Source organism: Dendrobium catenatum, unplaced genomic scaffold, assembly GCF_001605985.2.
Source record: "Dendrobium catenatum unplaced genomic scaffold, ASM160598v2 fragScaff_scaffold_1608, whole genome shotgun sequence".
Taxonomy (NCBI): Eukaryota; Viridiplantae; Streptophyta; class Magnoliopsida; order Asparagales; family Orchidaceae; genus Dendrobium; species Dendrobium catenatum.
Genome location: NW_021320070.1, coordinates 6,912,841 through 6,936,064, shown reverse-complemented (window position 1 = coordinate 6,936,064; position 23,224 = coordinate 6,912,841). Strand labels below are relative to the sequence as shown.

Genomic DNA, 23,224 nt, shown 5'->3' with positions numbered 1-23,224 from the left:
TTGATATAGCCATTGCAATATGGCTTAGAAGAATTTAAATCTTTGGCATTTTTTAGTCATCATAAATCAATTGTCTGACAATTATAAGATCAACAAGCTTTAGTTGGCTTTTCATGTCAAGTGAGTTCTGGAGCTCATGAAGTAATTCTATCATGTCATCATACCCCAAGTCTTTCCAACCCAGAAAAGCAAATCAGACACCTTAGTCATTGGTCAGGGAGACATCGAGAATGAACAACAAGCCTATGTTGATTCGTCAAGTTTTAGAGTCTGCATTTCTATAAACCCCATAGGTGACGGGGTTATCAAGTCCAAACTAGTATGATATAGCTTTGGTAGTCCTTGCACTCCACAACCTATTTCTCAAACCAACAAGAAGAAACTCAAACTATTCAAGAAGAATGCAGGCCTGAGAAGGTTTTAGAACTAAAACAAAAACTTCATGGAAAAAGAGCAAAATAATTGAATAAAGCATTCCGTTGATTACTTTAAAGAATCTGTTAGATTTAGATGAGAATTTAGACTCTTAAGAAGACAAAATGGAGAAAAAAATTCATGTAACCGGTCCCACACAGCAGGATAAAGTCTTGTTGTTATCGTTGTCAATTACTTCAAAGAAGAGACAAATTATCAAAAATAAATCATTAGCCACAGTGCCGCACAACTCAAAAAAAAGAATTATGCAGTAAACTTTTGTCAATAACACTCTTAACCATATATCATTTAATCAAATATGACTATGATGTCTAATGTTATAACCAAAATTCATAAAGGACTTTTAGCACAAACTAATCAAGTCCTAAAATGCCCATTAAAATTAAAAGAATGATTAATACTGGTCATCGATGATGAAAGATAGCATTGATCATATCAACAGATGTCATATATCATGAATATCAAATACATGGAGATAAAATACACCAACCTCCAAATATGTTATATCAATGATAGCATCCTAGCCAATTGAATATTGGAGCATGGATATTATTGGACCCATCGATTCGCCAACCATTTGCATAGGCATTGCTTCATATTAGCAACAACTGACTATTTCTCGAAATAGATTTAAGCCCTTCCATTCAAAGAAGTTCTCAACAAACAAGTAATCGATTTATTGAAACACAATATAATCTACAGATTCGGTGTGCCATAGCATATTATCTCAAATAGTTACCCATTTTTCAATAGTAAAAAAATATATATATATAAATTTATCAATTGATATAAAATCGATTATTTATATTCATCAATCTAAAATCCATGTCCAAATGGCATGGCAGAAGCCTTTAATAACACGTCACAAGCTACTCAAATAAATTCTCACCAATAATAATAAAATAGCATACCACAATGATAGAAGTGTTGTAGTCATACTATACTTACTATAAGATGCCAACCAAAGTTACTCATACCCTGGCGCTTAGATTTGAAATAGTCATGTCACTTAAGGTTGAGTTGTCATTACTTCGAGTAGCTTCCCAAAATGACTTCACTTCAAAACAAAATATCCGTTTACGAATAAAAGAGCTCGATGTAGTTGATGAAATTAGGCTCAGACCTTAACAAAATTTGAAAATTTATCGACCAAGGATGGCTTGGTCCTTTGATCATAATGTCTATCCTTGGACATTCCAAAAATGAGAACTAGTTTTGGAATTGAAAAGGCTAACAATTCATCGTCAAAGAATTGATGGTATATTTAAGCATAATTAAGAAAGCCTCTTCGTTATCGAGAAGGCATGATAAGAAGAAGCCTATCAATTTATCAATCTGAATGGTCAAACACCAATATCGTCAATCAAAGGTTCATACTTGAAAAATATATTATGCATACCAACCTAATCAAGAAGTACTGTACTTATAATCCCCTGTAAGACAAGGTGAGATATTTAAAAAATATATATTTATATCTAAATATGTTGGAAATCCCCCTATAACTCTATAAGATAGGGTTGTTCTTTTACCCTTTTTATCTTTTATATTTAAAAATTACAAAAATTACCCCAAGAAAGATAAGGACGTTATATATATACACAAACGTATTCAAGCTGATAATGTTAAATTTCTACTTGGTAATATTAAAACAAAAGAATGATCTATTCAAGGCATGAACTTCATCCTCAAAGTTGATATCAATTGAGCTCAACTGATTTTTGATGAATCTGTTGATATGCTTTGCTGCAAAAGCACCTTCGGACATCTTTAGATTTAATAATTTTCTCAATTGAAATACCTTTTTTACTGTTGATGTATTCTTGTCAATATTTAATAATGCTTATATCATCGCATCTGTCTTATGCTTATGTCATATTTTGAAGGTAATGCTCTTCGTAAGTGATGGCCATTACATCCAGTACCTAATTGTCCAAGAGATCCCAATTTTCATGTTTCATAGATGCTGACTTTGTCTCTATGAAACGTAGTTAAAGATTCTTCTAGTTATCTACTCCCCTACTGCCATCTTCTATTTAAATTCTATCAACCCTCATCTTTCCATTTTTGATTATTATTGCTCCCACATTTCCCTTACAATGTCATTGCTAGCACTGAAATTAGCTTTTGGGAAGAGAGAGAGAGAGAGAGAAGAAAATAATAATAATAACTACATACTCCTCAAAATTGAAGACACAATTTATGAGATCTGGCGAGATTATCGCTCGAGTAGAATTCCCCATTCACACTAATAGTATATTTTCTAATGCAAAGGAACTTGCATTAGGCATTTTGGTGCTTATTCTCACAGTACCGCACATGCACTGTATTTTTACCCCTTTGAAATGGTTTACTACAACAATAAACGAAGGGGCCAAATGATCTTCCTATCTTTATCTCTCTTCTCGCTCCCCCTTTTTTTTTCTTTTTGTTCACTTTCTAATTTTCTTGAAATAAATAGGTCCCTTTATGTCTCCTATCTATAGAACTTAAGGGGTAGGAAATTGAATACAAATTAAGAAATTTTCTTAACAAAAATATGTAATTTGTATCTACCTTGTAGAGGGAAATTAGGCTCTACAAATTATCACTTTCTACATATTGAATAATGTCCAGATTCTTGCAAGGATGCTTATAATGCTCTCTTTGGTTTAGGAGGTCTAATTTTGGTTGGTTTGCATCTAGCATTTTATCAAGTTTTAGTCATCTAATATAATGGAGAAGTCTTGATAGACCATCTTTGCATCTATTAATGCATTACATGTATTAATTAAGGTTCTATGTATGATACTCCATAGTCTAATATGATGCAAAAGTCTTGGTAGACCATGAGATGCATCAATGCATTGCATTTATTAATGTAGTAACATGTTAGAATGGAAAGTGTTGTATCAATACATATCAATGGCGCACGGTGTGCAACGGCACGGTGCATCAAAATGGTGTGTACTATTTGTGCCATGTATGGGCAATGGCGCATGGACCAAGGCACAAATAGCACGTGCCATTTTATTAATATGTTATAAATTTCAAATTATAAATTATAATTAAACTTTTTAGTGTTTATATATTAATATCACAATTAATTATTAATTAATCAAACATCAAATTGATAAAATATAAAAAAAAAGTTTATCTTAAAGCTTTTTGTAGGATTAAAAGCTTTTATTTTTATTATTTGATAGGATTTAGGCTAAATTATGTTTAAATTCTGCTCAAATCTATTGATTTAAGATTTTGTAGGATTTAAAGTTAATTTTTTTTTACTGTTTGGCAGGATATTCATGTTTGAATTTTCAAATCAACATATTATTTGCTATTTAATTGTATTTTGTGTACGTTTGTGTGTGTAATTATTTTATATTTTACGCCATATTTAAAATGGCATGTGCCACGCTGTGTGCCATGCACCATGGATCCACTAGGAACTTTGCGTTGTGATGCGCCATTTACCGTTGACAAGTATGGTTGTATCTAATCTAACACTATCTGCTCAAATTTTTGTTCAGTAATGTTTTCTTTTTTTCCAATATTTTTGAGGCTCAAGATTCTGAAATCGGACCGAACAATTAACAAAATAAATGAGAGGTTCACAGTTCAAAAATTTGACCAGAGTTAAATCGGGTGACGTAATAAATACTAACTTTATTTAAATATAACATAATAGATGTTTTACAAATCCCATTAAGCCTCATCATTGATTAAATCCAAGAGTTGTTAAATCATATCATTCACAGAATTTAACTGAATTAAGGATTCTCCCCCTTATAAATATTAAATCCTAAAAAAAATAGCCAAACGCATTTAGTAAGATTAAAATCTGTCATGCCAATAAGTTTTCATATATTATCCTCTCAAGATTTATTAAATCTAGATTACAAAATTTACTGATTTTTTTTAATTAAAATTTGCTAAATTGTACATGCAGCAAAGCAGACCCTTAATAGAATCTTCAAGCACCACCCTTTGACATAAATTTTCAATATCATGGAACAAAATTACCAATTTAAATGAGAATAGCCAAGGAATACGAACATTATCTACAGTCACGTTATCTCTAATTAACTGAATAAAACTCAATAATTCATAACAGTACGGATTTTAATAATAAGTAATGGATTAGTTAAAAAGAAGTTAATTAACATATAGTCTAAACGAAAAAATGACTTCGCATTCTACATCTCCAGCAACCACACTATTTTTCAATAAACTCAACCAAAAAAAAAGTTAAAAAACAAAACCTAGAACCAAAAAACTTACATCCCGCGGTTTGAAGAAGACAGAAGAAGGGAGTGTGATGCCGGAGAGGAATACAGCCTGCGTTGCGAGGAGCCTTCGCCACCGTTGTAGCCGCTCCTCGAGTTCGCGAACGAAGAGGCGACGCCGAGATGGGGACGAACGGGACCGACTCACGCTAGGATTAGGTTTTTATTTTCATGGACCGCTTCTTATAAAATCGACGCTCAGATTTAACTTTATTGGAACCCGTTGTTTTAAAAATCCACACCGGCTCTCCGGTTTCTGTGCAGGAATCAAACCGGTCAATTGATCGATTCACATTGATTTTTTTTTAAATCTTTTTGTATTAGAGTTGTACATGAGTCAAGCCAATTCAACTTATGAGTTTGCTCGAATTAGACTCTCTAATAAGCTCTAGAGTCTATTGTAATATTCCAAAATTAAAAAAAGGTATGTTTTTTTCAAAATTGACCAAAAATTTTCTAATTTGACACAAAAAATAAAAAATAATATTTTTATAAAAAACTACAATTTGTACTGATTGTTTATATATACTATTGTTAGTTCATAATATTACATAAGTTTGTTGCGTCTTGGAGTATTCACGGCGGTAGAGAAAATATATAATTTAACGTCTTAGCATTGTACGAAGATCCAGCACACAATCGGATAAGAGAGAGGGTGTAGCGTTCATAAGAGACACCAGAGTTTTTACGTGGAAACCCCTAAAAGGGGAAAAAATCACAAGGTCTGACCCAGTTTGAATGAATCCACTAGTATTTGCAGTCGATTACAAATGAGACTCTTCCTTAGGAGAAGGTCTTGGCTTTGATGTCACAAATGTACATCAAATAGAGCACATTACATGGTGGAAATTACATATACATGTTTGTTTGGTCGGCAGAACCATAGTCGATAGGTTGGAGGCTAGAAAGATCGTTGTCTGGTGATGGAGGTCGGAATGACCATAGTAGGTGATGCAGGTCGGAAGGACCGTAGTCGGCAGGAGACAGGGATCTGAAAAATCGTAGTTGGCAAGAGACCGGGGTCTGAAAGACCGTAGTAGAAGGGAGGTACTTCGGTAGAATTTCGGGTGTTAGGTGGTGGCCTGGTGGAGCTTGGAGCCTCAAGTGGCAGTCCGGCAGAAGTTCAGGCCTTAAGTAGTGACCTAGTGGAGCATAAGGCCTCAAGAGGTGGTCTGGTGGAAGTTTGGGTCTCAAGTGGCTGTTTGGCGAATGTGATGACCTCAAGTGGTGGTCCGGCGGAGCAACGACGTCAAGCGGTGGTCCGGCGAAGGCAAGGTCCTTAAGTGGTAGTTCAGCGGAGCAACGACATCAGGCGGTGTTCCGGCGGAGGTGAGGGCCTCAAGTGGTGGTTCGGCAGAGCAACGACGTCAGGCGATGGTCCGGCGGAGGTGAGGGCCTCAAGTGGTTGTCCGGCGGAACAACAGCGTCAGGCGGTGGTCTGGCGGCCTCAAGTGGTGGTTCGACGGAGTACGGCGTCAGGCGGTGGTCCGACGAAGGTGAGGGCCTCAAGTGGTGGTTCGGCGGAGCAACAACGTCAGGCAGTGGTTCGGCGGAGGTGAGGGCCTCAAGTGGTTGTCCGGCGGAACAACGGCGTCAGGCAGTGGTCTGGTGGAGGCGAAGGGGCTTTAAGTGGTGGTTCGGCGGAGCAACTGCGTCAGACGGTGGTCCTGCGAAGGTTAGGGCCTCAAGTGGTGGTCCGACGAAGCAACGGCGTCAGGCGGTGGTCCGGCGGAGGTGAGGGCCTCAAGTGGTGGTTCGGTAGAGCAACGGCGTCAGGCGGTGGTCTGGTGGAGGTGAGGGCTTCAAGTGGTCATTCGGCGGAGCAACGGCGTCAGGCGGTGGTCCGGCGGAGGTGAGGGCCTCAGGTGGTGGTCCGGCGAAACTCCGGCGGAGGTCGATGAGGCAAGGAACCAAGAGCAATCTCCGATCTCTCTCTTTTTTCCTTAGGCTTCAGGGTGGTCCTTTTCAAGAGGAGAAGGAGCTCTATTTAAATATTTTTGGAGTGGCATGCCCGTAAATAGGTGAGAGATAAAGGGTAAATGGGGAGTGGTCGGATGAACGACCGATGTTGAATCCCTTGATCATGCACAGTTCTTTAGACATTTGAAGACCTTAATGATGTCGGAATTCAGCAATCTTGGGCTCGTTGGATTCGTCTTGTCTAGCCGCTCGATTCAAGTATAAGCTTGTTATGTTTGGAAATCGTTTGGAAATCGTTTGGTAATCCAAATTGTGGTTTGAACCTTCCAACTGCGCTTCGGGTCCTTGATTTGGATCCATTTGGGCTCGGATTGAGTCAAATTTGGTGACGTTGGGTTCGTATTTCCGATACGCTCAATTTGACTGTAAGTTGGCTGAAATCGGAGTTCGGATGGTCTCCGAATTAATTTTTGAAGTTTCCAACTTGATTTTGCATCGAGATTCGCGCCCGTTTAAGATAATTTTTTGACGACGTATCAAAGTTAAATTAGATTTGATTTAATTTACCTAAGTTAACATTTTAATTTTGTTGTTCAACTATTAACATTCTATAGCAAATTTCGGCCCTTTCCACTTACTCGGGCATGCATTGGTTGGTGAGGAAATTAAGGGTGGTGATGAGGAGATACTAAGGGTAGATTCGGTAGAATGGGAAGATAGAAAGTTTTTTTTTTCTTAATAAATTCTTATTTTATTTATTGTTTTTATTCATTTACTTATTTTTGACATTTAGGTTAATTAGGCAATTCATACACATTTTTTATAAAAAACTACAATTTGTACTGATTATTTATATATACTATTGTTAGTTCATAATATTATATAAATTAAATTAGATTTCATTTAATTTACCTAAGTTAACATTTTAATTTTGTTGTTCACCTATTAACATGATGTAGCAAATTTCGGCCCTTTCCACTTACTCGGGCATGCATTGGTTGGTGAGGAAATTAAGGGCGGTGATGAGTTACTAAGGGTAGATTCGATATAATGAGAAGATAGAAAGTTTTTTTTAATAATGAGAAATTAGCTCAAGTCTGGACTGCAATGAAATGAAGCTTTATAGTTTGTACATATTTTATGTATAACTTATGTATAAAGTGCACATAAAAAAAAAGCATACATAATATATACACAAGATATAAACAAGTTGTGAGACCTCGTTCCTTTGCTGTTGCTGTAGCTGCTGGGAAAAGTGATATTTTTCCCAGGATCGTCCGGGCCGATTGGAGATCGGATTGGAGATCGTCCATGCCGATCTGCACTGTAGAAAATATCGTCCTGAGAATAGTTCTGGGAGTTGTCCAGGACGATCAATTTTGGTCTGATCGTCCCGGGATGATGTGGCGATCGGCCGGGCCGATCCCACTAATGATATAAGAAAATGAGCTCGTTTTGAGGAGAGAGAAAACATTTTTTATAAAACAGATATTTTGAGGAGAGAGAAAGGGCGGAAAAGCAAAGGAAGAAGTCCGATTTCGGGGTCCGCGGAGCGATTTTCGTCGTTCGTTGCTGTTGGATATTTTGTTTGTCTCGCTGTAAGGATTCCGAACCCTACTTCTGTTTTCAGAGATTTTGAGATTTTGCGAAATGGTGCTCAGATTTGTGTTTTTGTAAGCGATTTTCGTACCCGGTTTGGTACTGGCAAAGATTTCACCGCGTAACTTTTGGTATGTTGTAGAAGATTTTACCGCGTAACTTTTGGTATGTTGTAGACGTGATTATTCTGCACGTTTTGATTATTTTCTGGCGGATTTCGTCCGGTTCGTTTTGGTTCTGCGGAGTTTTATTTTGACTGCAATTTATTATGATGTCCGAATTGGTTTGAGCAGTAGAAGAATAGTCTTAGAATGTTGCTGTGCACGTTCTGTATTAATTTGGTGAATTGTAATTTTTGGAGATTTTTATTGATCATCGAGCATTGATACTACTATTGATTATTGATTATTGATATTGATATTGATATGGACATGGATGGCATAGATTCATAGATTCATTGATACCATTGATTTATGCATTGATTCGACTTGCTACTGTAGATTATCGTATTGTCCTTCCGATTGATTTGATCGACTTGATAGTATAGACTGGATTTGATTGATTGATCGATTTGACGGATTTATTGATTTATCGTATTGCTTTTCCGATTGATTTTCTCGACTTGATTGATTCATAGATACCGGCACTAATATTGATATGGATCATGCGTATTGAGTCATAGAGATTGACACTGATATTGATATAGATTGTATTGATTCACCGGCACCGATATTGATATGGATTCTGTGTATTGATAGATATCGACAGCGACATGAATATAGATTGTATCGATGATAGATACCGATATCGACATTGATATAGATATGATATTGACATATGAATATTATTGATACGACAGATCCTGATAGGTTATTGATATATTGATACATTGACTCGTCGTGCCGTTTATCGATGGATTGATTGAATGCCGTATGGATTTGATTTATCGTAGAATTGATTTCTTTGATTTCTATTGGCCTGATGATTTCATTGTGATTTGATTTCCAATTGATCTTTCGCCGTACTGGATTCGATTGTTTATTGGGACTTGAGCTGATTGATATAATTGACTGGAAAGTGCTTTATTGATTGAGATGATTTCCCTACTGTAGCATCGTACGTCGTCATTATTGAATCCGTCGTAGTGTCATTGAACATAATTGGATTGACTGTTGTGTACTCTGACACGAGTCAGTTATTGATTGATTTGATATTATAGATTGCTATTGACTGAAATAGATATTCAATTGATGCAATAGATTGACTAGACGACATGACTGATTGAACTGATAATATTGATTGACAGAAAAGGGCTACGATGAATAGATATTGACTGAAAGCACTTATTGATTTGATAGCTGTGACGTTTCTTTTGCCGCCGTATTGACTATTGAGTATTGATTGATTCGCTTTGATTTGATTTCCGTACCTGCATAGATTCATTGATCATAGCTGACTTGACTCGTTTGACCTGCATATTGTTTCGATCGTGCTTTGATTTCAGTTGTAGGCTTTGGTGACCTGCTGGGCTTTGTAAGCTCATTATATGTGGTTAATATTTCAGGTGCAGGGCCTCCAGTCTGAAGATCTTTCCGTCGAGTTCTGTAGCTCTTTGTTTTGTAGCCTTGGTAGGCTTTCTTTTGTAGCCGGTGCGGCTATTGTATATGACCTCTTGGATGCTTTTTGTCTGTGCTCTGTTGTACTATATGTGAATTATAGTATCCGCTGCTGTTTTTTTTTTGTAATGTAATTATCCCTGGCTCTGGATGTATATATTGATATGAATAACGAATGAAGAAAAGAAAAAGAAAATGAATGATCGATCAGATGAATCCTTTCACTACACGGATCTTGGGGCGTTATACAAGTCACGTGACTTCATTTCATTAAAGTCCGAACGAAAGAGCGGACTCAGTCAACAGAGAAAATTACCACATGAGAATATCATAGGCTCTCATAGGGCTTGCAATTTTGGCGTTTTGGTGTTCCTCTTCCTCTCCCGACCTTGTGCCGCCTGGTACCTCCATCTGGGAGGACTTCCTCCTCCTGATGGCCCTCAATCCTCTAGATTTTCCTCCCCTCCCTGGTTCTTCTATTCTTGGAGAACCTCCTTCGCTCCCTCCGGTTTCCTATGCGGCTAATATGTCTGGCCCTTCCTCCTCCCTGGAAGATTTCCCTGTCTCCTTCTATTCTCTGAGTAAGAAGCTTTCTTTTGTTACTGGGGACTTATCTGAAGGAAATGAATTGTGGAGTCTTTCACTGGCTTGATACTCTCTCGGCCAACGCCCATACTACGAACTTCTGCTTGCTGCTATGAACAAAACGTGGAATCTCAAGGGGTCTCTCTCCATACTCTCACTTGTTGATGGCTTTATAAAATACAATGCTGCTGAGGACTACGATATGGTATGGTCAGGTGGACCCTGGTTCCTTCTCGGTAAGCCATTCTTTCTTCAAAAATGGTCACCGAAATTTAAGCCTAAGCGTGAAGAGTCGACCCCAATCCCCCTTTGGATAAAATTTTTGGACTTTCCGCTGGCTCTTTGGACGCGAACGGGAATTTCCAGAATCGCTAGTTATATCGGTATACCTTTGACTGTCTACTCTCTCACTGCAAAACATACTAGACGCACCTTTGCTAGAATTTGTGTCCAAATTAACAAAGATTGTTTTGCCGGATGAAATCCCTATTGAAATATATGGAGAAGATATGGTTTTGAAGGTGGTGTATGACTGGAAGCCTAGCCATTGTGAAGGTTGTGGATCCCTCATGCACCCTTTTTCTCCATGTCACAAAAACCCCAATCCCACTCCGGTTATTCCTCCTCAATCTTTTCGGGGTAGCAGCAAGAGTACTTTCTAGTATCCGTACTAGTCTTTTCTGTCCGGTGAAAGATCCGGAGGACAATGTCAATCCTCTGCAAGGTGCGTAGCAAAGAATTTATCCACTAAAAAAACTAGCCTACAAAAACGGGATAGCTTATACTATCTAATTTCCATTTTTTTTCCTATTTCCTAGATAAACAAATGCTCGGGAGTTCCTCTATTCCATCTTTTTCCTTCTTCTTGTTGCTGGATATCTCGTTCGTATACATCTTCTCTTTGTTTCCCGAGCCTCTAGTGAGTTACAGACAGAGTTAGAAAAGATCAAATCTTTGATGATTCCATCATACATGATGGAATTTCGAAAACTTCTGGATAGGTATCCTACATCTGAACTGAATCCTTTCTGGTTAAAGAATCTCTTTCTAGTTGTTCTGGAACAATTAGGAGATTCTCTGGAAGAAATACGGGGTTCTGCTTCTGGTGGCAACATGCTATTGGGTGGTGGTCCCGCTTATGGGGTCAAATCAATACGTTCTAAGAAGAAATATTGGAAGATCAATCTCATCGATCTTGTAAGTATCATACCAAATCCCATCAATCGAACCTTCCTTCGAATTGGCCAATTTTGAGTTGTTGTTCCACTCAGTTTTTGTTTTGTTAGAAATTAGAAAATAGAAAGATCATAAGGAGGAGAATCATATGGAACGCGAGGTTCTACCTTAGAATCCTCTTTCATCAAAAAGTTTTGAAAAAAAAAGAATCATATACCAATTTTTTTTTCAAGATTAGAAACCATACTCTCTCGTGTCCACTGTGAGGGGTGCCCCCATCCCCATAGAAAAAAGGATGCCTCGCTAGTGACAGTTGTGCTATTCAAGCCCTAGGACTGTGCTGCTAGCTGAGCCGCGAGCAGAGCGAGAGAACGAAGTTGACTGTTGTTATGACTGAATTAGTTCCTTTTTTGATCTATTTAGTGATCATGTGGCAGGCTGCTTTTATGTTTTTTTCTGCATCGAAAATTATTCCATTCGGAATCCTTTGTCCTATGAAAACGCCGGTTTTCTAAATTCCCAAGGACTAGCAGAATCGAAATAGCGAAATTCTTGGGTACGCGATAAATTAGAATGTTTTCATGGTCCGTCGGTGCGCTCATTCCGATGGGGAATATTGATGATTGAATGGTTCCATATTAAGTATGGCCAATAGAAGTTATGCAGTGTTGGGGCCCGGTTCAAAAATCTAAGCGCGAGCGAGTCAAGGTTCTGAGCGTGTCCATGTTGCCTTCCCGTCGAAACTAAGCTCAGAGAATTTACTGCTTTTAGTACACCTCAGGGTCATTACCCTTTGGCGCCAACACACGAGAAAGTTCTTCTCCATAAGCGGTCTTTGAACCCGAACTTTTCTTTTTCCCTGACTGAATTCTCCGCTCGTTGGTAAGTGGCACCAGCATTCTCAGTCCGAAGGACAAGAGAATGCAATCAAAGAAATGAATGATGTCTTTTATGTTCCTGGTTCAAAAGAAAAGAGTCGCTTTCCTTCCTTCCCCATCTCTATTTGATACAGCTAGAGTTTTCACACAAACGCCTTGACTCGCCTATCTGAATCCTCTACTTTCCTTGGTCGTTCACCTGCCCGGTCTGGTGAACCTTACCCCATAAAGCCTACTTATCAGAGAAAGGTCTCTCTTTCGAAGCCGCCTCTTCCCACTCCCCCCACCGCTGCTATGGTTTCCCAGCCGAAAAATCCAGACCTGGAACATGACCAGAACTCTGTATATTTACCTGCTCCCATCAAAGACAATTTTATTCCTAACTTAAATTTACCTATGGAGGATTCCTCTTCCTCTGCTCTTCCTCCTACTCCTCTCCCCTTAATGCTACCTCCCCAAGTTCTGCTCGCGAATAGTTTTGCTGCCTTAAATACTGCTTCCACTGCCTTTTTGGACCTGGTGGATCAAAATTGTGTTGAACCGACTATTGCAAATGAACAGAATTGTGTTGAACCGACGGTTCCTGTGGACTCCAACTTCACTCATTCTAAGGAAACTTTTTCCTCCAGTCCTTGTTCCACTTCCTCTAAGTCCTCCAAAGCTAAAAAAACCAAATCCCCACCCAAAAAGCCAAAACCAAAATCGGCCAGGAAGGCCAAATCGTCTCGTTAACCATGTCCCTTCCTTTTTTTGGTTCATGGAATGTTAGGGAATTTAATAGTCCCGTTAAAGTGCGTATGTGCAAAGACCTCATTAGTTCTTACAACCTTAAGCTTCTCTGCCTCTTAGAAGCTAAAATCCATCCTTCTATGACCTCGGATAATTCCTTTTCTTTCTCTCATTTATTGTTTAATAATGAACTCAGTTGTGACAATTTTAGTTGCTCTACCCCAGGTAGAATCTGGTTGAAATGGGATGCTTCTCATCTGTCTTTCAAACCTACTTTCATCTCATCTCAAATTATTCACGATTTACTTTCAGTGGGCTCTTCTCCCCCCATTTTCCTCTCTGTGGTTTATGCGGCTAATCATTTGGATGATAGAAAGATTCTATGGGATGACCTTTTGGCCTTAGCTGGTGGTATTAATCATCATTGGGCTATCATGGGGGATTTTAATTGTTGTTGATTTGACTTTGAAAAAGCTGGTGGCAATCCGCTTCCTCCCGGCAGGTTGGGGGAGTTAAATAATTTTATTTTTGATAGAGAATTGCAAGATCTAGCTTCGATGGGGCTCTTATTTACTTGGTTTAACCAAAGGGCGGAGTTGCCCATTCATATTAAACTTGATAGAACACTGGTGAATACTGCTTTCCTGGAATCCTTTCCTTCTGCTTATTACAAGGTACTCCCTCCTATTGGTTCGGATCATTCCCCTTTGATCATGATGACTTCCACTACTTCTAAAACTCATTATTGTTTCATGTTCAAAGATTACTCGTGTAAGATGGATGGTTTTTAGGAGGAGGTTATGAATGCTTTTCATAGACCGATCAATGCTAGCACTATTGCTTCTTTCTATTTCTCTCTAAGAAATCTGAAGCTTGCTCTCAAGGACAAACGTTGGGCCACTTCTAACTTCCTCTCCAGCTTTATTTTAGAGGCTAAGAGCTTACAATTCCAATGTATTTCAGATATTTAGTTAGACCATCTAAATGTGGATCTCAATGCTGCCCTTAAAAGGGCCAATGATAATCTTGTCTCTTTTCAATCCGCTTGGACTTCATGGATTTCTCAAAGGGCTAAAGCTCACTGGTTATCTCAGGGGGAAGATGACCTTGGATTTTTGTATGCGAAGATCCGGGCTAGGAAAAATAGAAATTGTATAAAATAAATCGTTTCTCAAAGGGGTACTCACACCTCCCACCAAGACATTGCTGAATTTTTTATTGATCATTTTCAGGCTTTGTATAACCCCTCCACTCCCACTTTTGAAAACTCTTTTAATTTCCCTACTGCAACTCTATTCCTTCCTTCCTCTTGGAGGATCTGACGGTTCCGGTTTCTAGTATGGAGATTAAGTATGTTGTCTTTAGTGGGGTTGCTTCTTCTAACCCTGGCCCGGATGGCTTCTCTTTTGGTTTTTATCAACAAACTTGGCACTTAATTGGGGATCATCTTTGCAAGGCTGTGAAACATTTCTTTAGCTTGGGTCACCTTCCTAAAGGGGAAAAAGCTATGGTTATTTGCCTCATTCCTAAAGGAACCCACTCCAACATTGCTGATTTTAGACCCATTTCATTATGCAATGTGTTCCACAAGATTGTGGCTAAGATTATTGCAAATAGATTAAAAATTGTTCTTCCTTACATCATTCATGAGAGCCAAGCTGGATTTATTGTTGGGAGGTGCTCCACTGATAATATTATTCTTGCAGCTGAACTGCTGAAAGCTTTTAAAGAATCACCTAAATTTTTATGTGCAAAGCTCGACATCAAGAAAGCTTTTGATTCCGTTTCCAGGGTCTTTTTGATCAAAAGATTAAAGGATAAGGGCTTTCCTGAGGTTTTCATTAAATGGATTGAAGGTTGCATCTTAGATGTGTATTTCTCTATTTGCCTTAATGGTTCTTTGGAGGGATTTTTCAACTCTTCCTCCGGGCTTTGTCAGGGATGTCCACTTTCTCCCTTGCTTTTTTGCATTGCCATGGATGGCCTTTCTTCTTGCCTATTCCCACATGACCGTTCCTCTTTTATTGGAATTAATCACAAGAATTTTGAGCTCAATCATCTTATGTATGCTGATGATCTTCTTGTTTTTGGGGAGGCTTCGTTGGAGAATGTTACTTGTTTGAAAAATGTCATATAAGGCTTCTCTGAAGCTTCGGGTCTTAACATTAACCCTTTGAAAAGTTCCATCCTATTCTCCAACAGTGTGGTTAATGGTGATCAGATTGCTGCTATTTTGGGGATCTCTAATATTGGGGACTCTCTTACCTATTTGGGTATCCCTATTACTTCCAAAAGGCTTAATTTTACTTACTACCAACCCCTACTGAGTAAGGTTTCTGCTCTACTTGAGAGTTGGAAAGTCAAATTTCTCTCTTTTGCAGGTTGGGTGTAATTCCTTAAATTTACAATTTATAATACTCTGGCCTACTGGATTCGGGGAGCCATTATACCTAAATCTTGTTAGAATATCATATCCAAGTTTTGTTCTAAATTTCTTTTCTTTGGCAAGTTGAAAGATAAGAAACTTCGCCTTATTTCCTGGAAATCTGTTACGAGGCCCAAAGGCAAAGGGGGTTTGGGCTTGCCCTCTTTTGATTCTCTTTATTATGGGGTTGCTACTCATTTATTTGGCGTATGTATAATGACAACTCCTTGTTGGGTTGGTGGTACAGAGTCAACTTTGAATCCCCTTGGAAGCCCCCCATTCCTTCTGCTTCCAAGTTCTGGAAGCTTATTTGTCACACCTCTCACAATATAAGAACTATTCTTAAATTTAATGTGGCTCCCAATGACAGTCTCTCTTTGCTTTGGGACCCTTGGTTTAATGGTGAGGTTTTGGCTAATTATCTTGGCTCCAGTAGGTTTTCTTTTGGGTTAATTAAAGACTTCATTGATAATGGTTCTTGGAATCTGCCGGTTTATCCCCCAGATGACATTAAGAGCTCGATTTTAAAAATCAACATTGTGGATAAACCAGCTCTTTCCTGGTTGGGCTCATCTGCTCCTTTTAAAAGTTTCACTGCTCTTTTTTTTGATCATCTGGAGGACTTCTCTTTGCTTATTGGCATGCTTCCTATGCTTAGCTGCTTTTATCTGAGGCCTAATCTGATGCAAATCTATGAATTTTTAGACAACAATAATAGGCTGACTAGATGGGACAAGAATTTATGCTATCTCATTATTTATGCGATTATTTATTTTCTATGGAGGGAAAGAAACAATAGGAGGTTTTCCTCAGATTGGGAAAGTCCTATTTCTGTACAACATAAGGTTTTAGCAGTTATTCGAGCTAAAACTAAGAGCTGGAAATTTAGAGAATTGCTCTCTATCAAGTTTGGGGATATTTTGAATTAATGGCACTTTATTTTTTGGATATCGGGCTTCAGTGTTTTGCTGAAGGTTTGGATTCAGCTGCTGCTATTTTGATCCCATTTTGTTTACTTTTGGGATTTGCCCTTTCAGTTGGTGGCATTCTTTTTGGTTGCTGGAATATTTGGAACAATTTTGGTGTTGCTATTCTTCATTCGACTGCCTGCAAGGGCCGTCCGATTGGTTCTCTGATTGGCTGTGAGCTAACTTCTTTTGGTAGAAATTTGGAATTTTGCTGGACTATGATGAGAATCTACACCCTTCCTCCTTTGGATGGTCTTTTGGCAACCAAGGAGTTCATTGTGGAGATTTCAAGAGAAGCTGTGATGGTCTGCAGGTTTTTCCTTGCTATTGGCAACTGACTTCTCGTTGGGTTTTATGCTGCGTGTCCCTCTCGGTCTCTTGCTGAGTTAGTTTATGATGCTTGTATTGGTGTAGACCTTATTCTGAGTCCTGTAGTTTTTTTTTAATACTTCCTTTTTGGTTCTTTGAGGGTATAGTTGTTTTTACTTACATGAAATTGTTTCTTACTTGTAACTTTTTGGTGGAATTAATATACGGGCATTTGCCCCTAATTTTCCAAAAAAAAAAAAAGTCACACAGAATAATTTCTCGATATGAACCAACATCGTATGAAAAAGATGACTTTGTGATGAGGCCTATGCAACATTCGAAAATGACTTGAACGGACTTAGAATTAGATTCGAACCAAGTTTGAATTTGATTTAAATGAACATGCTTGAATAAATTTTAGATATTTGACTTCAAAAGAAAATCTGAAAATGCAATACATTTATTTTTAATAGAGATAATTTCATCTAAAATGAACTTTCATATATATTTCAAGCACATTTCATCAACTACATGCATTATAATTCATATTTCCTAATTAATTTGATTCAACTCAAAACCTGCTTAATGTATGAAACTAATGCATTTCTCTTCCAAAGCCTTCTAATACATCCACAAGCCACATTTTTACAAGCTATTTATAACAAAATACTCATCTTTGTGAGAGGAAGTTGTTCCTATTAAAAAAAGTGAGATATTCTTCACATTTTTACATTAACCCTTATTAAGAGATGATATATTTACAAATTTATTCCCATTAATCTAACCATCAAACTTTGATTCATTACCATCAATACACTAATGGCATCAAATTCTATATCATGTTAAATTCAATTCATTGATCTGAGACAAAGTTAGTAACAGTCGTAGTTAAATCACCCCCACCAATCACTCGGGTCAAATTTAAAATTTTATTTGGGATAACTTTTTTATTGCTTTCTAAAGTAACATTTTAGTACAAAAATTTCTTAAAAGCAAAAACAAAAACAATGATTAAAACTTCATTTGGGACGGCTTTCTTACTGCTTTAAAGCAGTTTTTTAGTACAAAAATTTTAATTATTGTACTAAAAAACTGTTTTTAGAAGCATGAAAAAAATTATCCCAGAGGAAGCCTAAAAGTCTCCCCACACGAAGCTTAAATCTAGCAGCTGGCAAGGTTAGCTTAAGGGGAGCATCTACTAATCCCAGTTAATCATGAGATTGTGCACTATACACATCACCCTTTTTTTACTAATAGTTTAAATAATGACTGATATGCTATTCACAAGAACTAAAAGCAATCTCTCATTCAATTCATTCAAAAATATTTTCCAAGATATTAAAATCAATTGAATATCATAAATAAATCTATGAGAATCTCCAATGTGCTAGAGGCATGATATGACATGAGCATATACATGAAAAAGTTGAATGAGCATATACGTGAAAAAGTTGAATGGGCATATACGTGAAAAAGTTAGAGTAGCTCCAGTGGAAGATACGATTAGATAGAGTCGCCTTAGATGATTTGATCACATAAAACAACGGCCTTCCGATAACCCGGTCATGAAAGTAGATGTATTAGATTTGACTTATGTTAAAAAGATAGAAATAGACCTAAAATAACTTGATTAGAAAATATTAGAAATGACATTTCTTTCTTAGATTTAAATAAGAATTTAATTCTTAACATGACACAACGAAGAAAAAGGAATCATGTAGCAGACCACACATAATGGGTAAAAGCTTAATATTGTTGTTGTTGTTGTCTGATGTGCAAGAGACCTTATCATGCAACCAGCCCCCTTAAGAACTGCACCATAATCATTTCTCATAATATCTGCGACTTCATTTGAAGCGGCTTTCTTAATGCTTTCTAATGCAACATTTTAGAATAAAAATTTCAGTTCAAAAAGCTGTTCCAAACGAAACCTAATTCGTTATGTACAAGTATCGAAGATGCTAATTTTCATAAACTAATACATTAAAATTATAAAAAAAAAGATGATAATTTTCATAGTTTACCTTTATTAGTACAAAATGTTCAAATCAGAGACGATCCAATAAACTGAACATAGAGTATCTTACATGCACATACTGACATGCAATTATAAAAGATTATCACAAAGTTTCATTAAATACTTATTCATTTAGACGTGCAAATAACAATTAAAGTACTAGATAAATTCAACTGTGTAATAGATTGAATGGTTTTAGAAGCTTTTTATTGAACTTATTAATCCATACTGCTCTTTGCTGAGGGACGGCAGCGCACTTTAAGGTAGCCAAACTTTCCTGCACCAGGAGATGACCCATCAAAAACAATCGGCAGATAGCCTGTGGCATTTTTGTACCTCTGCTGAATCTGAAAGTTACATTGACATAACGCATTTGTAAGTGTTAGTAAGGCATTCATTGCATAGAAATCCATCCAATTCTTCACAGAAAAAATCTAATCAGTAAGGGGCAGTTTGGAAACACCATTGCTTTTTGTGTTGATAAGAAACAAAATGCATTTTGATATCTTAAAAATATGTTATTTTTGTTTATTTAGGGATACTGTAGGGGTGTCAATATTTGACATTACCCGAAAATCCGACACGAACCCGACCAAAAAATTCCGGGTTGGGGACAACCCGAACCTAATACGAGTCAGGTTAAGGTTCAACAAATTAACCCGTTTCAAAAATCGGATCAGGTTCGGGTTGACCCAGAAACGCGAAATTGACCCATTTTGGGTCCGGAACCCTGAAAATGACCTGTTTTTACCCGAAAATCAGAGATCGACCAATTTTTTGACCCGAAAACTAGCAATTTTTGGTCGACCATAGGTCATTCGGGTCGTATCGGGTTGACCCGGACCCGAAGCAGGTCGGGTCATAAAAATCGACCCATTTGCAAAAACGGGTTGGGTTCGGGTTAACCCGAATAGTGCCGGGTCAGTTTCGGGTTCGACCCGAACCCGACCTGTGACCCAAATTGACACCCCATAGTGGCATCATTTGAAGGCCAGCCAGCAGCAGCCACCTAAGAGGCAATGATGATATTAGTGGCTGGCGACGATGGTGGCTGCCGAAGATTGCGACAGCGGCCGACAGTAAGATATTTTTAAAAATACTCAAAAAATTTAAAATAATTTCGAATGTTTTTAAAAATAATTTAATTTATAAAAAAAGTAAAAACTGTTAAAAGATACACTAAATAAACATGTTAAAAAATAAAAGCGATCCAAAATATGCCGTAATATAGTAATATGTAAGATAAAACCCAAGAATGCATGGGGCAGGTACAAGAGTAGAACCATCCCACACCCACACCAAGAACAGATCAAGATATATGATGCACAAACGATGTTATGCATGAGAATATAGAAATCTGATCGAAGAGGAAATATATTGAATTGAATAGTAAGTACACATAAACAGAGTGAGCCAGCGAGCGAAGCACTAGAAATGAGAATGGAAGGATTAATATAGAAGAGCAAGGAAGTTTTGAATGGTTGAGTATCCAGAAAAAGTTAAATCCTGCAGAAGTTTTAGTGATTTCGTTAGGAATAAAATATAATGGGTGAACTGTGGGCATTCTCCTAATTGTTTATTCCTTCTCCCACCTCAATATCTAGAGTTTCGGGCAAGCAATTATTTTGCTGTTTTCTGTAATTTTCTGATTTGGGTTAACAGATTTTATAAGCGAAGTCAAGTAATCACCTCAAGAATTTCTTTGCTGCTTTCAATGTTATTCCTTCCAATCACACAAACAGAACCACCAGAGCCACCTCCAGTAATTTTTGCACCAAATAAGTTTGTCTGCTTAGGTGAATTGCGATGCTGCATCTCTTGCACCAACTCTACAAGCCTGTCTGTTCCGTCAGAGCCAAGCCCACAGTCACTGTAGCTGTAATGACACTGCAGAAGTTGTCATCAAGACATTTATACTTTAGTATGTGCAATGATCAATAGAAATTGCCGTAGAAACATTAGGGATTCAATAGCAAATCAATAAAAGATGCGATCAAGCATGGTTTAAGGTAACTTACATTTGGTATTGAAAATTAATTATAGAAGTAATCAAATCTTTTCAAAGGAGTTCAAATAAGTAACAATTCTATAATGAGGAACTATGAAAGTACATGTACCTGATACATTAGCTCTCCTAGAGCAGAAAGTTGTTCTTCTGCTGTAGCTGCACTTAGAAGTGCTTTGAATGCCTGTAGCATAAGAGAACCAATTAGCTCAAAAATAGCAAATAGCATACGAGAACTAATTAGTTCAAAAACAAGAACGAGCATGCGAGAACCAACCAGCTCAAAAATAAAAGAGGGGCCTAAAAGGAGAAGACATTAATCAAAACAATCTGTCATCTCGGTTCAGATAAAATCCTATGGTTACTAGAATGGAATCTCCTGTCTGATAGATTTATAAGTTAAACCAACTCAGCTTAGAAGTTCGAACTTCGGTAGCTCAAATAGAAAATGGAGGCTAGCACAAGTTGGAGTGTCATAGAACAAAAAATTTGAGAGCAGTAGTATTTTCTAAGAAATCCTACTAGATCAAGCACAACTTCCAAAAGACAACCACAAATCTCAAAGCACGCACAAGAGTCTGATTTAATTTTGTTTGACCCAACCAATGGCCCAAAAAGCCCTAATTGAGTAAATAAACTCACAAAATCGCTTGGACAAGTCAATGGAGCTCATGTATTGCTAAATTGGTCAAATAGAATAGGAATCATGAATGAGCTTAAACTGGCCTAACAAGTGCTTGAATGCTCAAGAAGACTAAACTAAGCTAGCCTTGCTAGTCAAAGGTGCCACAGGAGTTGTGCCACCACTTTGGCTCGTCGTTCCAGTCATGTTATCAAATTTAATTTGATGACTAGCATCGAGCGCACCAAAATGACCTTAGTTTCGGATGGTCTCCATTGTTCATACTTGGAAATTCAATAACATCAAGATCTTTGAATTAACGTATCCATTTACTCCCTGCATTACTCACAATTTAGGTTAGAATGTTTTTTTCCCGAGTCGAGCAAGAATTCAATACTTTTCTTTGCGATGATGCCCCTTTTTGCTAAATTTTTGTGACAAGCTTTTCTCTTCTAAGACTTCTGTTTGTTAATATCATGTCCTAAACTTTAACTCATTGATACCATGAGGGCTTCAAATCTTACCATGCCCTCAATCACTGATCAAAGTTTCCAACTGCGCCAAGAAAGAGCTAGAACTGCTAGCCAGTGGATATGCATGAGCATGTGCTTGGCACCACAATAAGGGAACAAACATTTTCAAATTCTTCAATGCAAAATCTCTGATAGGGAGGTGTGGGTAATCACCGTTATTCATTCAATATGCATCAACAAGCAACTAAAGTCTTCTAGGGTCACAAATGGTGTGCACAATCATCACCATTCATTCCAGTACGCATCAATAAACAACTATGGTCTTTTAATGAGGACAACAATAAGGCTTTGGAGAACTAAACCTAATAAACTAGTGAAAACTAATGGAGATCATTCCATTGTTTACCCCTGAGGATCGAGTAGAATAGTTTATATTCAATCTCATTAAATTAGTATAAAATCCTCTTTTGCCTCGCCTAATCGCGCTCTTATAAGTTCAAGACTTAGTAATTGAACTAGTAATTAGGTATCCCTTTCCATCACCATTAGTTTCTCTCCTGACAATGTTGATATTGATCAAACTATTTCTACAAAGAGAGGTCTAAAAAATATACTAAACATACCTTATATTCCATGACCTAATATTCAACTTTTTAGAACTACTGTTACCATAAATTTTCCTCGTGAATATTAGTGCAATCAAAATACTACAAACCTTATTTGTGGCATTAGAAAATAAAAATTGAAGGGAAACTATGAGAGAGGAGATGAATGCTTTAGAAAAGAATAACACCAAGAAAGTAATTGAGTTATCAATAGGGAAAATAACTGTTAGGCCGGTACCTGAGCCGGCTGGACCGGTCCAACCTGGACCGGTCCAGGTCTTCACCCGACGGAGGCCACGCGAACAGGGAGGGGGCGGAACACCCAGGGAGGCCACGTGGAGTCTTTTGGGAGGGAAAATTTGAATTAGAAGGGGGTAATTAGGTCTTTTGTAATCGTCCTTTCATATTTAATTAGGGAGATGAGGGAGAAATTAGGGTTATGTGGATTTTGAATGTGATTTGTGAGATCTAAGTTTTTCTTTTGGGCTCTAGGCAACGGCTAGAGATTTGGAGAGTTATTCCTTCCTCTCGAATTGAAGGAAACTTGTATCTTTCTTGTCTTTTGCATCGACTAGTGAAATTCAATCGTTTGCTATTGTT

General features: G+C 37.6%; 2 protein-coding genes across 5 annotated transcripts in view; both read right to left on the bottom strand.

The window, feature by feature from the left end:
* The window catches only part of LOC110106387 (protein prenyltransferase alpha subunit repeat-containing protein 1), a 50,836-nt gene extending 45,882 nt beyond the window's left edge, over positions 1-4,954 (bottom strand). Inside the window, exon 1 of one of the 3 annotated variants that reach the window (XR_003703091.1) lies at positions 4,693-4,954. The gene's annotated coding sequence lies outside the window, so the exon portion shown is untranslated. The remainder of the gene's footprint in view (positions 1-4,692) is intronic. The other 2 variants (XM_020836277.2, XM_028700888.1) reach the window with 2 other exon arrangements.
* A 13,941-nt stretch (positions 4,955-18,895) lies between these two features.
* The window catches only part of LOC110106379 (L-arabinokinase), a 93,421-nt gene continuing 89,092 nt past the window's right edge, over positions 18,896-23,224 (bottom strand). For both annotated transcript variants that reach the window (XM_020836265.2, XM_020836266.2), the window contains 3 exons: positions 21,037-21,108; positions 20,609-20,806; positions 18,896-19,266 (listed from right to left, as the gene is read on the bottom strand). In XM_020836265.2, coding sequence (XP_020691924.1) covers positions 19,138-19,266; positions 20,609-20,806; positions 21,037-21,108 — 399 coding nt within the window. In that variant the 3' untranslated portion in view covers positions 18,896-19,137. The remainder of the gene's footprint in view (positions 19,267-20,608; positions 20,807-21,036; positions 21,109-23,224) is intronic.